Raw genomic sequence first — 14,092 nt, 5'->3', positions numbered from 1 at the left:
ATATATATATAGATACATATATATATATAATATGAATACTACTTTTAACTTTTCCATTTTGACAAGACGCAAGCGATTACGAATTGCAATCTTTCAAACTGTTATTAAATCATATTCGCACGCGCGAGAAAGATACAGATAAGATTTTTGAAATTGAATGCGTAATAATACTTGAAATGTATTTTAATTGTGCGTTTTCAATTATTTATATTTATATTTTACAGAAAAAATTACAACGAATTATATTTGTCATATGAATATTTCAAGAAGAATAAAATTGAAGAAGAATAACCTTGACATAATCTTGTATATAAAAATTAAAAGAATCAATTTTTTTCCTGTTGCAAACGTCTAATAACAAATGTATAATAATTCACTTACTTGCACTGTAAAGGTCTCTCATCGCTGTGTCGGTTTTGATGATGCTTGATCAGCTGAATCTTTGTCTTCAAATTGAAACCACAAATCTCGCAAGTATATGGTCTTTCCTCAGAATGGGAGATCATATGAGTCTTTAACCGTAATTGATTCACGAATCGTTTTGGACAATGAGGACATGCTAAAGTACCCTCGAGACGGTTGTGCACGACCATCAAATGATGACGCAAACGCACTTCGGAGTTGAAAATACCTTCACAGTCAGTGCATTTCAACGGGTCTTTTTCCATGTGCGTATTTTTAATATGTGTACGAAGTATCAGCTCTGTCTTAAAGGTCTTATTGCAATGATAGCAAGAAACCCGTTTTTTTTCGGGTAGACCAGACTCGTTGCGGGTAATACCTAGAAAAAAATAATATTTCTATTATATCGAAAATTGCACTCAAATGTATTAAAATGTTTTTTCTCTTTCTTATCAGTTTTTTTTCTCTTTCACAGATATTATCTACAAATTTCTCGCAAATATTTTATAATTATTTTAAACTAATATTTTCATAAAAAAATTTTTTTTTATAGACTAATAATATATAATAGTATATAAAGTACTATAGACTGAAGACTATTAACAAAATGTTAGAATCACATTATAAATTATTTAGTGTTTACAAATCATTTAACAACATCAAACATATGTTACCTGGTACTAACTGATTATGAATATGTGACATATGCCACTCAAGCGATCTCGTCGAAATCATTGATCTATTACAAATATGACACGTATACTGCTTTCCATCCTTATGTTCTCTATTCCTGTGAATTACCAAAGTCGAATGATTCGGGAACTTTTCCCCACAAACTTGGCAGGAACATTCTTTCAACCCTCTACTTCCAGTTTTTTCGTGCACTCTCAAATGCAGCCTCAAACCATCTCTCCGATTAAATCCAACGCCGCAAGTATCACAACGGAACTGTCTTTGATCTTCGTGAATTCTCACATGTTGTTTCAAGGTCGAGCTATTTTTGAACATTTTATCGCAATGTGGACACTGGATACTGTAAGCTTTGTGTGTATGCATGTGTTTTGACAAACTGTAAAACGGCACCAATTTTCTGCAAACTGGACATTCCCTCTTATTTCCAACCGGTTGATGTTTTCTAATTCTATGATGTCTTAAACTCGCGGGATTCTTAAAATCCGCACCGCAATCCTCGCAAAGATATGCTCTTAAAGTAGTGTGAACAGATTTTAGATGAAAGCTCAATTTTTGTTTGAAAGCAAATTTTTTTGGACACTTTGGACATTGATAAATCTTCTCCAAACTCGTGTGTTGTGTCTTCTGATGCTGGTCCAGAGTTCCTTGATGTTTGAATCTTTCACCACAAATCTCGCAAAGTTGACCGTAAAGAGTATCAACGTGTTTCTGCTCATGTTGACGTTTTTTTCCTTTGGAATCTAGGACTATTTCGCAATATTTGCAAATGAATTTTTTTACACAAATCACATTATGATTTCTTTTCGCTTTATTAGTCTGAAATTCTTCCCCGCAATCATCGCAGCAATGAAGGATACGGTAATCGTGAGATTTTAAGTGTCCTTCAAGGAGATCGCGATTGGGAAAGGTTTCGGAACAATAATCACATTCTAAATAATTATCTTCGTCGGAAACAAGATCGAAAAGAAGACCAGAAGGATGTTGAGTATCCATAAGATCTGGAAGCGATTTAGATGATGATTTTATAGTTGTGGAAAATCGATCCTCATAGAGGGAAATTATGTCTTCGTCCTTGAGGCGAGCAAGAATGATTTTACGCTGCTTTAGATATTCTAGAAATTCCTAGAATAAAAAAAAAGAAATTGAAGAAAATAAAACAACAAATTTAAAAAACCAGAATAAATTATAAATGTGAATAAAGAATTTTGTAAACGGGGGATGCCAGAGATTCAAGGACTTTTTTATGAGAGAGTGATGATAGAGAAATAGGTAAGAGAAACAAATAAGATAAAGTAACAGTCTAATAATAAAATTTCAATCACCTGCAGATTTTCTGTTTTCTCCAAGACTTTTGCTAATTTTTCCAAATTCTCTTCGTTACATGATTCGTCTAGTTCCTTTTGCAAACTTTCCTTTTTCCGTTTTGTCTCTTCCAATTTTTTCATTCTCGACAACTTTGAATGTTCTTCTGTATTATCACTAATCCTTTCTTGACTTTTCTCAATCTTTACATCTTTCTCCATTTTTTCTTCTTTCGGCTTCTCTTCTTCTTTCATTTCCTTTTCCTCCTTATCTTTCATTTTCTCCTCTTTCTTCGTCTCTCTCTCTTCATCTTCTTCTTTTATAGCTATCATTTCTTCTTCCGTTTTTTCAAAATTTGATTTGATAGAAATGTCTTCTTCTTCTTGAACTTCTTTTTGTGTTTCGTTCATGGTATATGTTACCGCCGCCTGATTTCCAAGAACTTTTTCTCGTTTCTTTTTGTATTCTTCGATTTGTTCCTCAATTATTTGTTCACGAGCGTCGGGACGTCGAGATGAAAAATCCTTTGTCAGTGTTTCGTAACGTTTAAGAAAACGTTCAACAGGCTTGAGATCAGCAGAGACTGGCACTACTGCGCGCTTTGGTTCCATGGGTTTGTCCATTTTCTTGACCTGAAAGAAGTCACAAATATACAGGGTGAAAATTAATGATAAGTCCTTTCGCACAGAATGGACTAAATTGAAAAGAAAAGTCTTCTAGTCTTCATTTTGCAATTTTCGACAATTTTTAACAATTAATATCTTATTAACTATTGCGAAAATTACATATAATATAAATTATATACATATAATTTATATACATATAAAATTATCAATTATATAAATACAATAGCTATAAACTAAAACAACACATTTAATAACAAAATAGAATTTAAAACTTCGAACAATATTTTACAATCAAATTGAAATGATAAAATTAAAAGTAAGAAACGGTTCGAGTAATTAAAAATCAACTATTAAAGGTTACAAGCCAAAACAATACATTATGTGACTCGAATATAATAAATAACAAATATTTCTACCTCCCACGAGATCATTATCAATGTTTATCTTCAACAAAAACCGATACTTTGTTTTTAAGAAATTACAATTAAAATTAAAATTAATAATTCACGCATGTTTGGAAGGGAGTATATATAAAATTATAATTTATATATCGTACCTAAAAACACAAAAAGAAATTAACGAGACTTCCTGAGTAAAATGATATAAGTTAAAATAAAGTTAAAAAAGAGAAACAAAAAATGAAAATATAAAAAAGATATAGTTCCACTATATGAAAAAATGAAAATATAAAAAAGATATAGTTCCACTATATCTTTTTTATATTTTCATTTTTTGTTTCTCTTTTTTAACTTTATTTTAACTTATATCATTTGGAATCAAATGAAAATTGCAATATAATTCGCAATACAATTCGGAACATAATAAGAAAGAATGATATTTATAATTTTTTTTGTAGGGATACAATGAAATTAATAATCGATAAAAGACCGAAAATAACATAAAATTTTAACAATTCGTGTTAAAATAAATAAAATAAATAAAATAAATAAAAAGAAAAAAAAACGAAGAAATTTCTCAAAATAATAAAATGAAAAAGCCAAAATAAAAACACAAAAATTATATATTTGATTAAATTTTAATAAATTTTAAGTAATTTTCAACAATTTTTTCTTTTAAAATTATTTGCTCACACACTTACTTTTACCAGAAGAATTTCGTTCGGCTTGGATCCCTTCACAGTTACGTACATAATTCCTTCTTCTTCTGAAGGATTATTCATATTTAAGAGACTGTTCGTATCTAACTTCTGCACTTTATGCTTCTCTACTATACTTTGAATCTCATCTTCCCCTCCATTATTCGATATCATTGGTATTAATTTTCTTTTCAAGATATTCGGTTGCCACATTCCCTCTTTTTGACTTTCACCTTCTGAAGTCTGGAAGACTTCAGATTTCACAGAAATTCCCTCATTTCCTTCCACTCTCACATAAGAATCTGCTGCCATATCATACTTGTACACAGTTTTTAGAGATTTTTCTTCTTCCTCTTCTTCATCTACCAGGAGCGCAGGGTCTTCAGGATCAAATTCCTCAATAGATTCTTCATCTTCTCCTTCTGCCACTTCCTCGAATATCCCTCCTCCTACTTGTATCATCTCTTTCTCCACGGTGTCTTTATCTTCTTCTTCTTCTTTTTCCTTCTCTATTTCCTTCTCAATTTCAAAGTCCTGTCTCATTTTTGATTCGTTCAATGAAAAAATGGCACAGATTTTGGGAACTGAATCATCTATTTGATTTTCAGGAATTATTTGGTTAACATGCTCTGTTGATAATGAAGATGGATTTTGTTGAATTGCGGAAGGTAATTGATATTCTGGCTTTATTTCTGGAAAGAAGAAAAAATTTTCCTTATTTTCACAATATGTCATCACATTTTTATCTTTTTTTCTTTTGTTAAATAAGCGTTGCAATTTACTATTATATATTTCAGAAGATGAGATTTTCAAGTTATAAAAAATTTTAACTCCTTTACGATACAAATGATATATTGAAAAATACTTTTGGTAATTATGGCTTTCTTTGAATTATAAATTCTTTGATCGATTTTCCTAACAGTATGGTATATCTAAGCAATTTTTAGAAAAAATGAAAAATTAAAATAATTTCTAAGAATAAATTTTTGAAAAGCTTTAAAGCTGTCGATGGATAACAAATTCTTCAAATAATTTTAAATAGACATTACTTACAAGTTTTTATTTAAAATCTTGTTATAGCAAAATCTAAATAAAAATCATAAGATAGATAATATTATTTTAAAGAACAATCTATATGTAACATACAATTATTCACTATAAATTGAAATATGTTAAAAAGAGACAAAAAATGCAAAGAAGAATACCTGAATAGGATAGTTGCTTATCCTCTTTTACTATTAAAGAATCATCGATCGATGTTACCTTCTTCGTAGCATTATCAGTCGTGAGATTAACATGGATAGATTTTAGTTTTATCTCAGCTTTTTTTATCTGCATGAAAAATTTATAACTCATTCTAAGGTCACAGATACAGTCCATGCACATCTGTGTGGACAGACTACTATCATAAGGATTAACTTCGAGATGCTTGATTTGCTGACTCAATCTCAATTTGATACCCTTTTCACTAAAGATGTCCACCTACAACATGAATTAGTCATCAAAAGTAGCTACAGTTCTATAACCAATATAATATCCAAATGTAAATAATAATCATAATATACAATATTTATACCAAAGGCAATTTTAGGCCAGCACAGGTACGACAATATTTTCTTAATTCTTGCCGTGTCCTTTCAAGAACGGATGTATCATTTTGCTGTGACTTGCTGTTACTTAAAGACGAAATCCTTGTCAACTCATTTAAACTCTCGGTATCCTGTAAACGAACACGAGGCGCAATCTTCTTCAGCTCATCTATGTCTCGAATTTGACCTACAATAGACCCTGTCTGAGATATTTTGCTAATGGTGGTACCAGTACCATTGTTGGCATGTTGAGGTTTCGATTCACTGTAGTTGTGATCACGTTTGTTGATTTCAAGATTTGACATTTTCTCCTTTTTTTTCCTTCCTCACTTATACTAGAATCACTTATACTTGCTCTTCAGCACGTGATAAATTTTAACTCGATATTTCTTATTTTTGTAAGATAGATTATATAAAATGTATATCTTCATTTATTCCTGGAATATTTTTAATACAAAATTTTAAGAAATAAAATGTAATAAAAATAAAAAATATCTTATATTTATTAAAATCTTTATAACACAAAATAAAATACCTTAATCATTGAAGAATTGAGTGCTGATCATAATATTGCTGAACATTCTGTAGTTTTTGCTTATTATGTAGTTTCTGCTACATAATCACCTTTCCCTTTGCATTTATATTATAACTTTGAAACAATCGAGTTTTAATATCGCTCACGCCACAGTGAACGTTTTGTTTTTAAAATCAACTGCTTAAATTTGTGTGCTTTTCTATTGACCACTATACATGCATATATAGGAAACTAGAAAATAGAGATTAAAAAGTTTGTATTTCCCTGGAACTTTTCACAAAATCGCCAGGATATTCTTCGATCAATCGCGGCATCGAATCTCTCTCTCTCTCTCTCTCTCTCTCTCTCTCTCTCTCTCTCTCCCTTCCTCTCTCTTTGTGTTCTTTCCTTCCTTCTCTTTCTTTACTATAAAAAAATATATATACATCAAAATAGTTGTATTTTAAAATTCTGCATTTAATTCATATCGAGCAATATTATCAGTCGAAAGTGTGTGTGTATATGTGTTTGTGTATTACGACTATTAATTCCGAAATCAATTCGGTGTCCCATAAAAAACTTGATTCTAAACCGAATCAAACCAAGAACCGTATTCAGGATAGATAGAGACTCTATTATAACGCAGGATAAGTTTGAACCTTGAAGTTACCGAAAACAGAGACGTACTTTCAAAAACCGTCGTACCTCAATACAATACCAACGATAATGATCCCGTCTCCGACGAGAGGAAACTCTAAATTCGCAGTATACTCTGGTATATTCGATATTTGGCCGTGAGTGCCAGATGGCGCGTGCAAATGGCGGCTTTCCCACGAAAATGCTTGGAAACACCACGAAATAATGCGTCGACGCATTTAACTGAGCGAGCCATCTAGATTAGAGACCTCTAATGGCTCCCATACACTGGGCGCGGCAATGCTTACAGGAAGTTGTTGCAACCAATAATTTCTTTGCTTTTATGGAAAAGTAGTGAATTGATTGGCTACCGTGCCAATTTCTGTCGTGTGGCAAGCGTTGCTGTGTGCATCTATAATAAAACTGACTTTTCAAGCGCAGCAGCAAAATATCAAAACAATAGAAATAGAATATAGAAATATACACAACAGAATATATATTGTAGAGAATTCAATAATTCCGATTGAAATTCATTTTGACTTGTTTCGTGATAGGTTGTAGGATTAAGCCAGCGTTTATAGTCGATTTTTATATTTGAAATTGTCTTAAGTATAATCTTAAGATGTCATAAACCAATCAAAGGACTATACTAGCATCTTAAGACAATATTTAAGATAATGTCTTTAGATAAGGTCTTAAAATAAGAACCGACTATGAATACCAGTAGAATCTTAGAAGTAGAGATTCAGGGTATGTCAACGCGATGCTGCAAACGCTTTGGTCAGTTTGTAAAATTCTTTCTTCTAATTGGTTCATCAAAGGCATTTGTAGCAAGACTTTGACCACAGTCTCAGATTCATGTGCAACAATCTGCGCAGACGCTCGATGCTTGCTTGCAATGGCACTTTAAGCCCGATTTACAATAGATTTTTAAGTTTTAAGCTGTAAAAAATGGACGAATCATAGGGTTCAATAGACAGTATTCAGGTAGTTGATTCTTAGGCATTCACACTTTTACGGAAAAGCAGAAAGCGGAAAAGCAGCAGCCAATCAGAACTTGCGCGTAATCGACAATTTCTGCTTTTTATATGGTCAAAGTCGCGCTACAAATGCTTTGAAGCATTTGATGGACCAATTAGAAGAAAGAATTTTACAAATCTAACTGACCAATTAAAAAACTCTTTAAAGCGTTTGCATTCGCGTATTCTGTAAAGTGCGTTCGGCAATATAAATCTGAGATGCGAGCTAGCTAGCAGATGGCGAGCGTGATCTTCGAGCAATCCGAGTGCCAAGAATTAATTCCGAACGCTACAGAGCTGTAAACTATCCTTTAAGGTTAGATTATAAAATGAAATTGTTTATTTTTATGAATAAGTAAAAATATCCTATTAATTGAAAATTTTTTTCGCTTTATTAAAAACTGATAATGATATTATATACTAAAAATAGATCGTTATACATGAATATAGCAGACTTATATGCAAGGTGTGTTTTCTTAAAAGAAAATACTACATTGCAAAATAAATTTCAGCAATTATATCACTTGATTTGTATTCGTTAAAGTCTTTAATATATTAATACAGTTTGATTAATACAGTTTAATTTCATTCCATATGTGCAACATAAGCTTTGATCTAAAAATTAACTAGCAAATTCTTAGTTTTCAAGTACGTAATTTCAAAATTCATAAAAAGGAAACGAATTAGAAACTTACTTGTTAAATATTGTACATAATGTACTCCATGAATTTCTATTTGATAGCATTTATTTGAGTGTTTGTAGACTCAGACATTATAATAATTCAAATACACTATTTGTAAAATAAAAGTATTAAAAGAGATGAATATATGTTAAAGAATCAGTTGGATTATCATAAATATAAAGATTATGAATTTAATTTAGGCGCGAAAATCTGCATTAGCTCTCGATCTCGGTCTTTGAATCCGTAAATCGAGCAGCTCGATTGGCTTTAGAAATATTAATACCGAACGCAGATGAGATGACATATAGAAAGCGAGTTGCCGAACAATTTTCAAAATAAAAAAGAGCAAACGAATTGTAATCCTCCGATTGTAATGCTGAACGCATCTATACTACTTGAAGTATAGATTCGGGAAGATGCTATTAGCGCTATTTGTGTTATTCTATCCTTGTGTTAAATGTCTAAATAAACAATGAAGATAGAATAAGAAGTAGCGCTAATAATATCTCCCCAAATACATTGCTACTTAGTACCAACACGAGTTCTGATTGGCCACTGCTTTTTCGCTTTCTGCTTTTCCGTCAAAGTGTGAACACGCCCTAAAACTTGAGTAAGCTTGAAATTTTTTCCTGTTAAATGAACAGATGAACTAGAACCTAACCTTGCCTATGAGATGAATGATTTTGAAGTAATTTGAAATGATTACAAGTAATTCGCAATAGTTTATTTATTGAGGTGATATAGTAATAGATTTACTTACATCTATAATGATAGATTTACTTGGTTAAGAAAGATTAAAATTTTTGAAGAGTTGAAATCCGTAATATGTCGAATGAATTTGTGCATTCTGTTACGGTTCCGCGTATCTATAAAATCACGGCCGATATTGTTCGCCGCGTGCGAGAAGATGGTGCTAGCCTAAAAACATTGATTTACGAAAAAAAGCATCCTGTAAGTGTATAATCGTAAGAAGAATATAAGATCAATTGGAAAAGATCTGATCTTCCGTTAATTATGTTGCTTATAATTACGTTATAAGAATAATTTATCATGTACGATTCAGAATGTGGCCGGCATATACGGTCTCGCGGTCAACACCTTACAAGCGTTACCTCAGTTAGATCAGCTGTTTGACAAGACCCAAATTCTAACGGAACAACCGCGTCTGAATCCCTGGTTAGCCAGAGTTCTCATAACGGAGCTTTTATGGCGCAAAAGATGCTTGAAGAATCGCTCCAAGCCAGTCCTAACTGTTCTAGCTTATGAAAACAAACTACGGGAAGAATCAATAAACCTCGGCTACATAGAAACTTTCGTCGATCATAAAGATAAAGGTAATTATTATCTCTAATAATCACCGCATGCTTGCATTTTTGCAGAATTTCGATCTCCGGAAACTCATCCTAGCGCAGTAAAGACACTTTCCTTCATGGTTCTGATTATTCGCAACTGCAGAATATTATCCAGTCGACAGAACAAACAAGTTAAAATTGGAGATCTACAAGATTATCAAAGCAGACCCTGTCATCAAGAATCGATTTGCAACAAAAAAAATAATTGTGCAATGGGTCCAGCAGCAGTACTGGGAACATTGTTCCTCTATAGCATTGCCATGTTCACTTTGCCGTTTGCTGCTTTCTTTATAATACAACGTTTTATGATATTAGAATTCCAAACTGATACTGCCGTGACTAATTACATTTCTGTATTGGCTGCTGTAATCACAGTGAACTTGATTATTTCTTGTTATGTTTATCAAGCTTTAAATGAGTCTGTTGAAGAGAAGGAACAAAGTGAAGACGAAATTAGAATAGAAACTAAAGAGAATTTAAATAAGAAATATGATTAAAATAGTTTTCTTTCTAAAAAAAAAAGAATTGTAAAAAAAAATTGTAAAATGTCAAATATTTTTTATATTATTTAATTAAAAAACGAGCACTCTTTGATATTTAATTAAAGGATATATATGTAATTGATATGGCTATATGCATAATGGAGAAAGAAAAAGTTTACTAAAAGAAATGTAAATATATAATGTATATAAATAAAAACTATATATATAATGATGAATAATCTTTATTGTAATAAAGTAGCAACAAATAGTACTTTATTTTTAAAACATTGTAAATTAACCTATAAATCCCTTTCAAAAGATGATATCTTAAATCTGCTATATATTCTACATGAGAAATAAGAAACTCTTTTGTCACTATTCCATAAAGTCTCGCTTATTTAAATATTACTTTAAATTTGTGTACTTTTGCTTGGAACACTGCGTTATTTTTAGTTTTAAATGCTGAAAATTATTGAAATGCATTTAGACTTTGTGCAAACAGACTTTATATGATATAAAAATATAAAAAGTTAAATAAAATATTTTAAGTGCACGATTAATATCAAATTTAAATTTTAATGTAAATTTGATTTCAATTGATGAAAAAATTTTAATGAAAAAGAAATGCAGGTATATTTACAGATACAGAAAAAAAAGAAAATTTAGCTTAATAAATATATTTTTGCTATATTAAAAAATTAAACTTTCTTTTCATTAAATCAGATTTTTTCTCCTTTTTTCTTTTAGAATTGTATTGCATATCTTATCGTGTGTGTGTGTGTGTGTGTGTGTGTGTGTGTGTGTGTGTACATAAAATAAAAAAAATATATAATATATTTAATTTAATTATATAATGTATTTAATAGATGTATTCTTCAAAATGATTTGATGTTTTTCTTTTCTCTTTTCAGTAAAAAGACCTAGATACGTTCGTATCAATACTCTTCTGTTAACAGTGGAAGAAGCAATCTCCTTTTTTCAACAGGATGGATGGCAATTATTACCCAAAAGTACAACATATTCTTCATATCTACAATCCTTATCGCAATTATCAAAGCCGTATTTTATACAAGATCTACATATACCAGAAATGTTAGCTTTTCCGTCCTCAACAATCTTTCATGACCACAATGGCTATCGCGATGGCAAGCTTATTCTTCAAGATAAGGTATAAATAATAGAATCTTTTCTATCTGTACTGATAATATTTTCTTTGTAACTTGTACGATTATTTTAGTATTATCAAATATTTATTACATAATTAATAGCCTTCTAAAAATGTATATGTGGGGCAGTTTTTATAATTATTTAATATAATTTACATTTATTCAATTTTTATCAAATTTTTTTAGTAGATTAAGTATTATTAATACTAATGTATCTATTATTAACATAACTTATAATTAGCATCATTAAGATTTAATTAAAGATTTGTAAAAAAAAAATACGTTTCATTTTACATTAAAAATCTTATTTCACTTAGGCTAGCAGTTTGCCGGTGCATTTGTTGAATCCTATTAGTGGTTCTACAGTGTTAGACATGTGCGCTGCGCCCGGCATGAAAACTACTCATGTGGCAGCAAAACTGCAAAATAATGGGTACATAATTTGTTTCTCAATCAGATTTATTATTAGATAATATGTGAAAGAAGAAAACCAAGAAATGTATTAATATCTAATATTTATTTTTATTGAGTAATTTTATTGAGTAAACTAATTAAAGTTGAGAAATAGATACTTTAATATTAATATTAATATATAAATTATATAAATTATTATTTTTAAATAGAAAAGTTTATGCCGTGGAGATTGATGCTAAAAGATTTAAAACCTTAATTACTCAATTAGAAAAAACTCATGCCCTCTGTGTGGAGCCTCTTAATCAAGATGTTTTAACTCTCGATCCAAAATTGTATTCATATGTGGAATACATTTTAGTCGATCCAACTTGTTCTGGATCAGGTAAAGATTCACTTTTAATGTAAATTAATAGTGTAATGTAAATTAAACATTATATTAATATAATGTTAAATTTTTTAATTAGTCAAAAAATAGCATAAAGGACAGAATAAGAAAATAGAAAATAATTCTTTTTATGACGCTTTGCATTATTCCTATTCGTGAAACGAGTAATTATTTATTTAATTGTAAATTATCTTCTATAAAATATACCGTCATAATTTTTATTTGTACTTTGTATTTTATATGTACAATTTACGAAATAATTCTACAATTTTCATTAAAGGTATTATCGACAGACCGAAACAGAGCGATATGGATGGAATGCCCGAACTAAAGCGCTTGAAGAATTTACAATCGTTTCAAGTTTATCTTTTGAGATATGCGCTGTTCAATTTTCCAAATGCGAAAAGAATAATCTACAGCACATGTTCTCTACATCCCGAAGAGAATGAGGAAGTAGTAGACGAAGTTCTGGCCAATGTTGGAAACGCTTATCGTTTGCTACCAGTTAGGCAATTGCTCAAAAATAACTGGACAAACTTCAGCTCGAAAAAATACAACTGTGGAGATTTATGTTTGTATTCGAAGCCAAATGATGATTTTTGCAATGGTTTTTTCGTAGCAGTATTTGAGAGAAATTTTGATGTGATTCTGCCAAAATGCAAACTTAAAGGGGGTAACGAATATATGAATCTTATTGAAACTAACTTGAATATTAAGAAAGATGACATGGCGAAAACATTCGCACACCAACAAGAGAAATGTGAAAAGAAGAAAAAGAAGAAAAAGAAGAAGAAAAAGGAAGAGAAGGAAGTAATTTCAATGAATAATGAACAAATGAAGATATCGGCAGATATTGTTGAATTTAAAATACTTGACGTAGATAGCAAAATAAAAGCAAAAAGTAAAAAAGAAGTTGGAAAAATGGATGTTTGTAATGATTCGTTTAATTTTAATTATAAAGTATTGAATAAATCTAAAGATATACAAAAGGAGACATTAGATGTCATGGAAATGAAAAAATCGAGGAAAAAAAGAAAATCGAAGCATGAAAATATACTTCAAGAACTAATTATGACGAAAAAAGAGCAAACTAAGGAAATTGAAATTGAACTGCCAAAGATAAAAAAGAAAAAAGAAAATAAAGAAATCAAGATTGATAAAATGCAGCAAGTGGAAATAGAAAGCGGAAGAAACTGTAATTGGACCATCAAAGAAGAGGAAAAAAAGTAATGAGATTTATTAAATAGAAATAAATATATTGTTAAATAAGACATATATTTTTTTGTATTGTATCATTATTTGCGTTATTCCTTATTCCGTATTTAGTCTGTTTATAAAGTTGCCAATAATAGATGATAATATTATATAGAGATTATTTTTTGCTATGTTAAATTTTCTAAGAGCCTAGAGCTGAAATCTGTGCTTCTTTATTTGAATTTTTGTATCTTAATTTTTTTTTCTTCATCTAAACAATGGTACATTTTTACAAAAGATAACATTTGTTGATTACTGGGCTATCTTGTTAATTGTCAATGATCAATATATCAACTCTTCGCGATTGATAAGTGAAAGAGCGAGTAAATTTTTTTTACCTACTGTAAATATATATTCATTGAATGAGAGAAAATAATAAGGCGAAAGATAGAGAAAAAGAGAGAAAATATAATGAGTTGTATAAAATTCATCCTAAAGAATATTTCTCTAACTAAATATATATATATTATTTATATATA

The 14,092-nt window shown here is 30.1% G+C and overlaps 3 protein-coding genes across 6 annotated transcripts in view; 2 read left to right on the top strand and 1 right to left on the bottom strand.

Moving 5' to 3' along the window:
• LOC108691998 overlaps positions 1-7,101 on the bottom strand; it is an 8,891-nt gene extending 1,790 nt beyond the window's left edge. Inside the window, exons 1-8 of one of the 2 annotated variants that reach the window (XM_018200069.1) lie at positions 6,928-7,101; positions 6,244-6,648; positions 5,696-6,145; positions 5,325-5,601; positions 4,123-4,811; positions 2,418-3,029; positions 1,077-2,217; positions 382-781 (exon numbers count right to left, since the gene is read on the bottom strand). In XM_018200069.1, coding sequence (XP_018055558.1) covers positions 382-781; positions 1,077-2,217; positions 2,418-3,029; positions 4,123-4,811; positions 5,325-5,601; positions 5,696-6,013 — 3,437 coding nt within the window. In that variant the 5' untranslated portion in view covers positions 6,014-6,145; positions 6,244-6,648; positions 6,928-7,101. Of the gene's footprint in view, positions 1-381; positions 782-1,076; positions 2,218-2,417; positions 3,030-4,122; positions 4,812-5,324; positions 5,602-5,695; positions 6,146-6,243; positions 6,649-6,927 lie in introns of those variants that run through there. The other variant, XM_018200070.1, reaches the window with a different exon arrangement.
• A 2,108-nt stretch (positions 7,102-9,209) lies between these two features.
• Positions 9,210-10,418, top strand: LOC108691903. 2 transcript variants are annotated; one of them, XM_018199857.1, is made up of 2 exons: positions 9,210-9,248; positions 9,940-10,418. In XM_018199857.1, the coding sequence occupies exon 2, from the start codon at positions 9,990-9,992 to the stop codon at positions 10,407-10,409; it is 420 nt and encodes a 139-aa protein (XP_018055346.1). In that variant the 5' UTR covers positions 9,210-9,248; positions 9,940-9,989; the 3' UTR covers positions 10,410-10,418. The 2 variants fall into 2 exon arrangements, with proteins under 2 accessions (XP_018055346.1, XP_018055345.1); XM_018199856.1 differs by having other exon boundaries at positions 9,236-9,295.
• LOC108691902 (probable 28S rRNA (cytosine-C(5))-methyltransferase) lies at positions 9,233-13,623 on the top strand. 2 transcript variants are annotated; one of them, XM_018199855.1, is made up of 6 exons: positions 9,233-9,511; positions 9,624-9,894; positions 11,351-11,562; positions 11,878-11,993; positions 12,184-12,356; positions 12,640-13,623. In XM_018199855.1, exons 1-6 carry the CDS (start codon positions 9,386-9,388, stop codon positions 13,587-13,589), a joined length of 1,848 nt encoding a protein of 615 aa, XP_018055344.1. In that variant the 5' UTR covers positions 9,233-9,385; the 3' UTR covers positions 13,590-13,623. The 2 variants fall into 2 exon arrangements, with proteins under 2 accessions (XP_018055344.1, XP_018055343.1); XM_018199854.1 differs by having other exon boundaries at positions 11,306-11,562.
• The last annotated feature ends 469 nt before the right edge of the window (positions 13,624-14,092 follow it).

This window comes from Atta colombica, unplaced genomic scaffold, assembly GCF_001594045.1.
Source record: "Atta colombica isolate Treedump-2 unplaced genomic scaffold, Acol1.0 scaffold55, whole genome shotgun sequence".
Taxonomy (NCBI): Eukaryota; Metazoa; Arthropoda; class Insecta; order Hymenoptera; family Formicidae; genus Atta; species Atta colombica.
The sequence above is the reverse complement of the archived record's forward strand: the minus strand, read 5'-3'. Positions and strand labels throughout refer to the sequence as shown.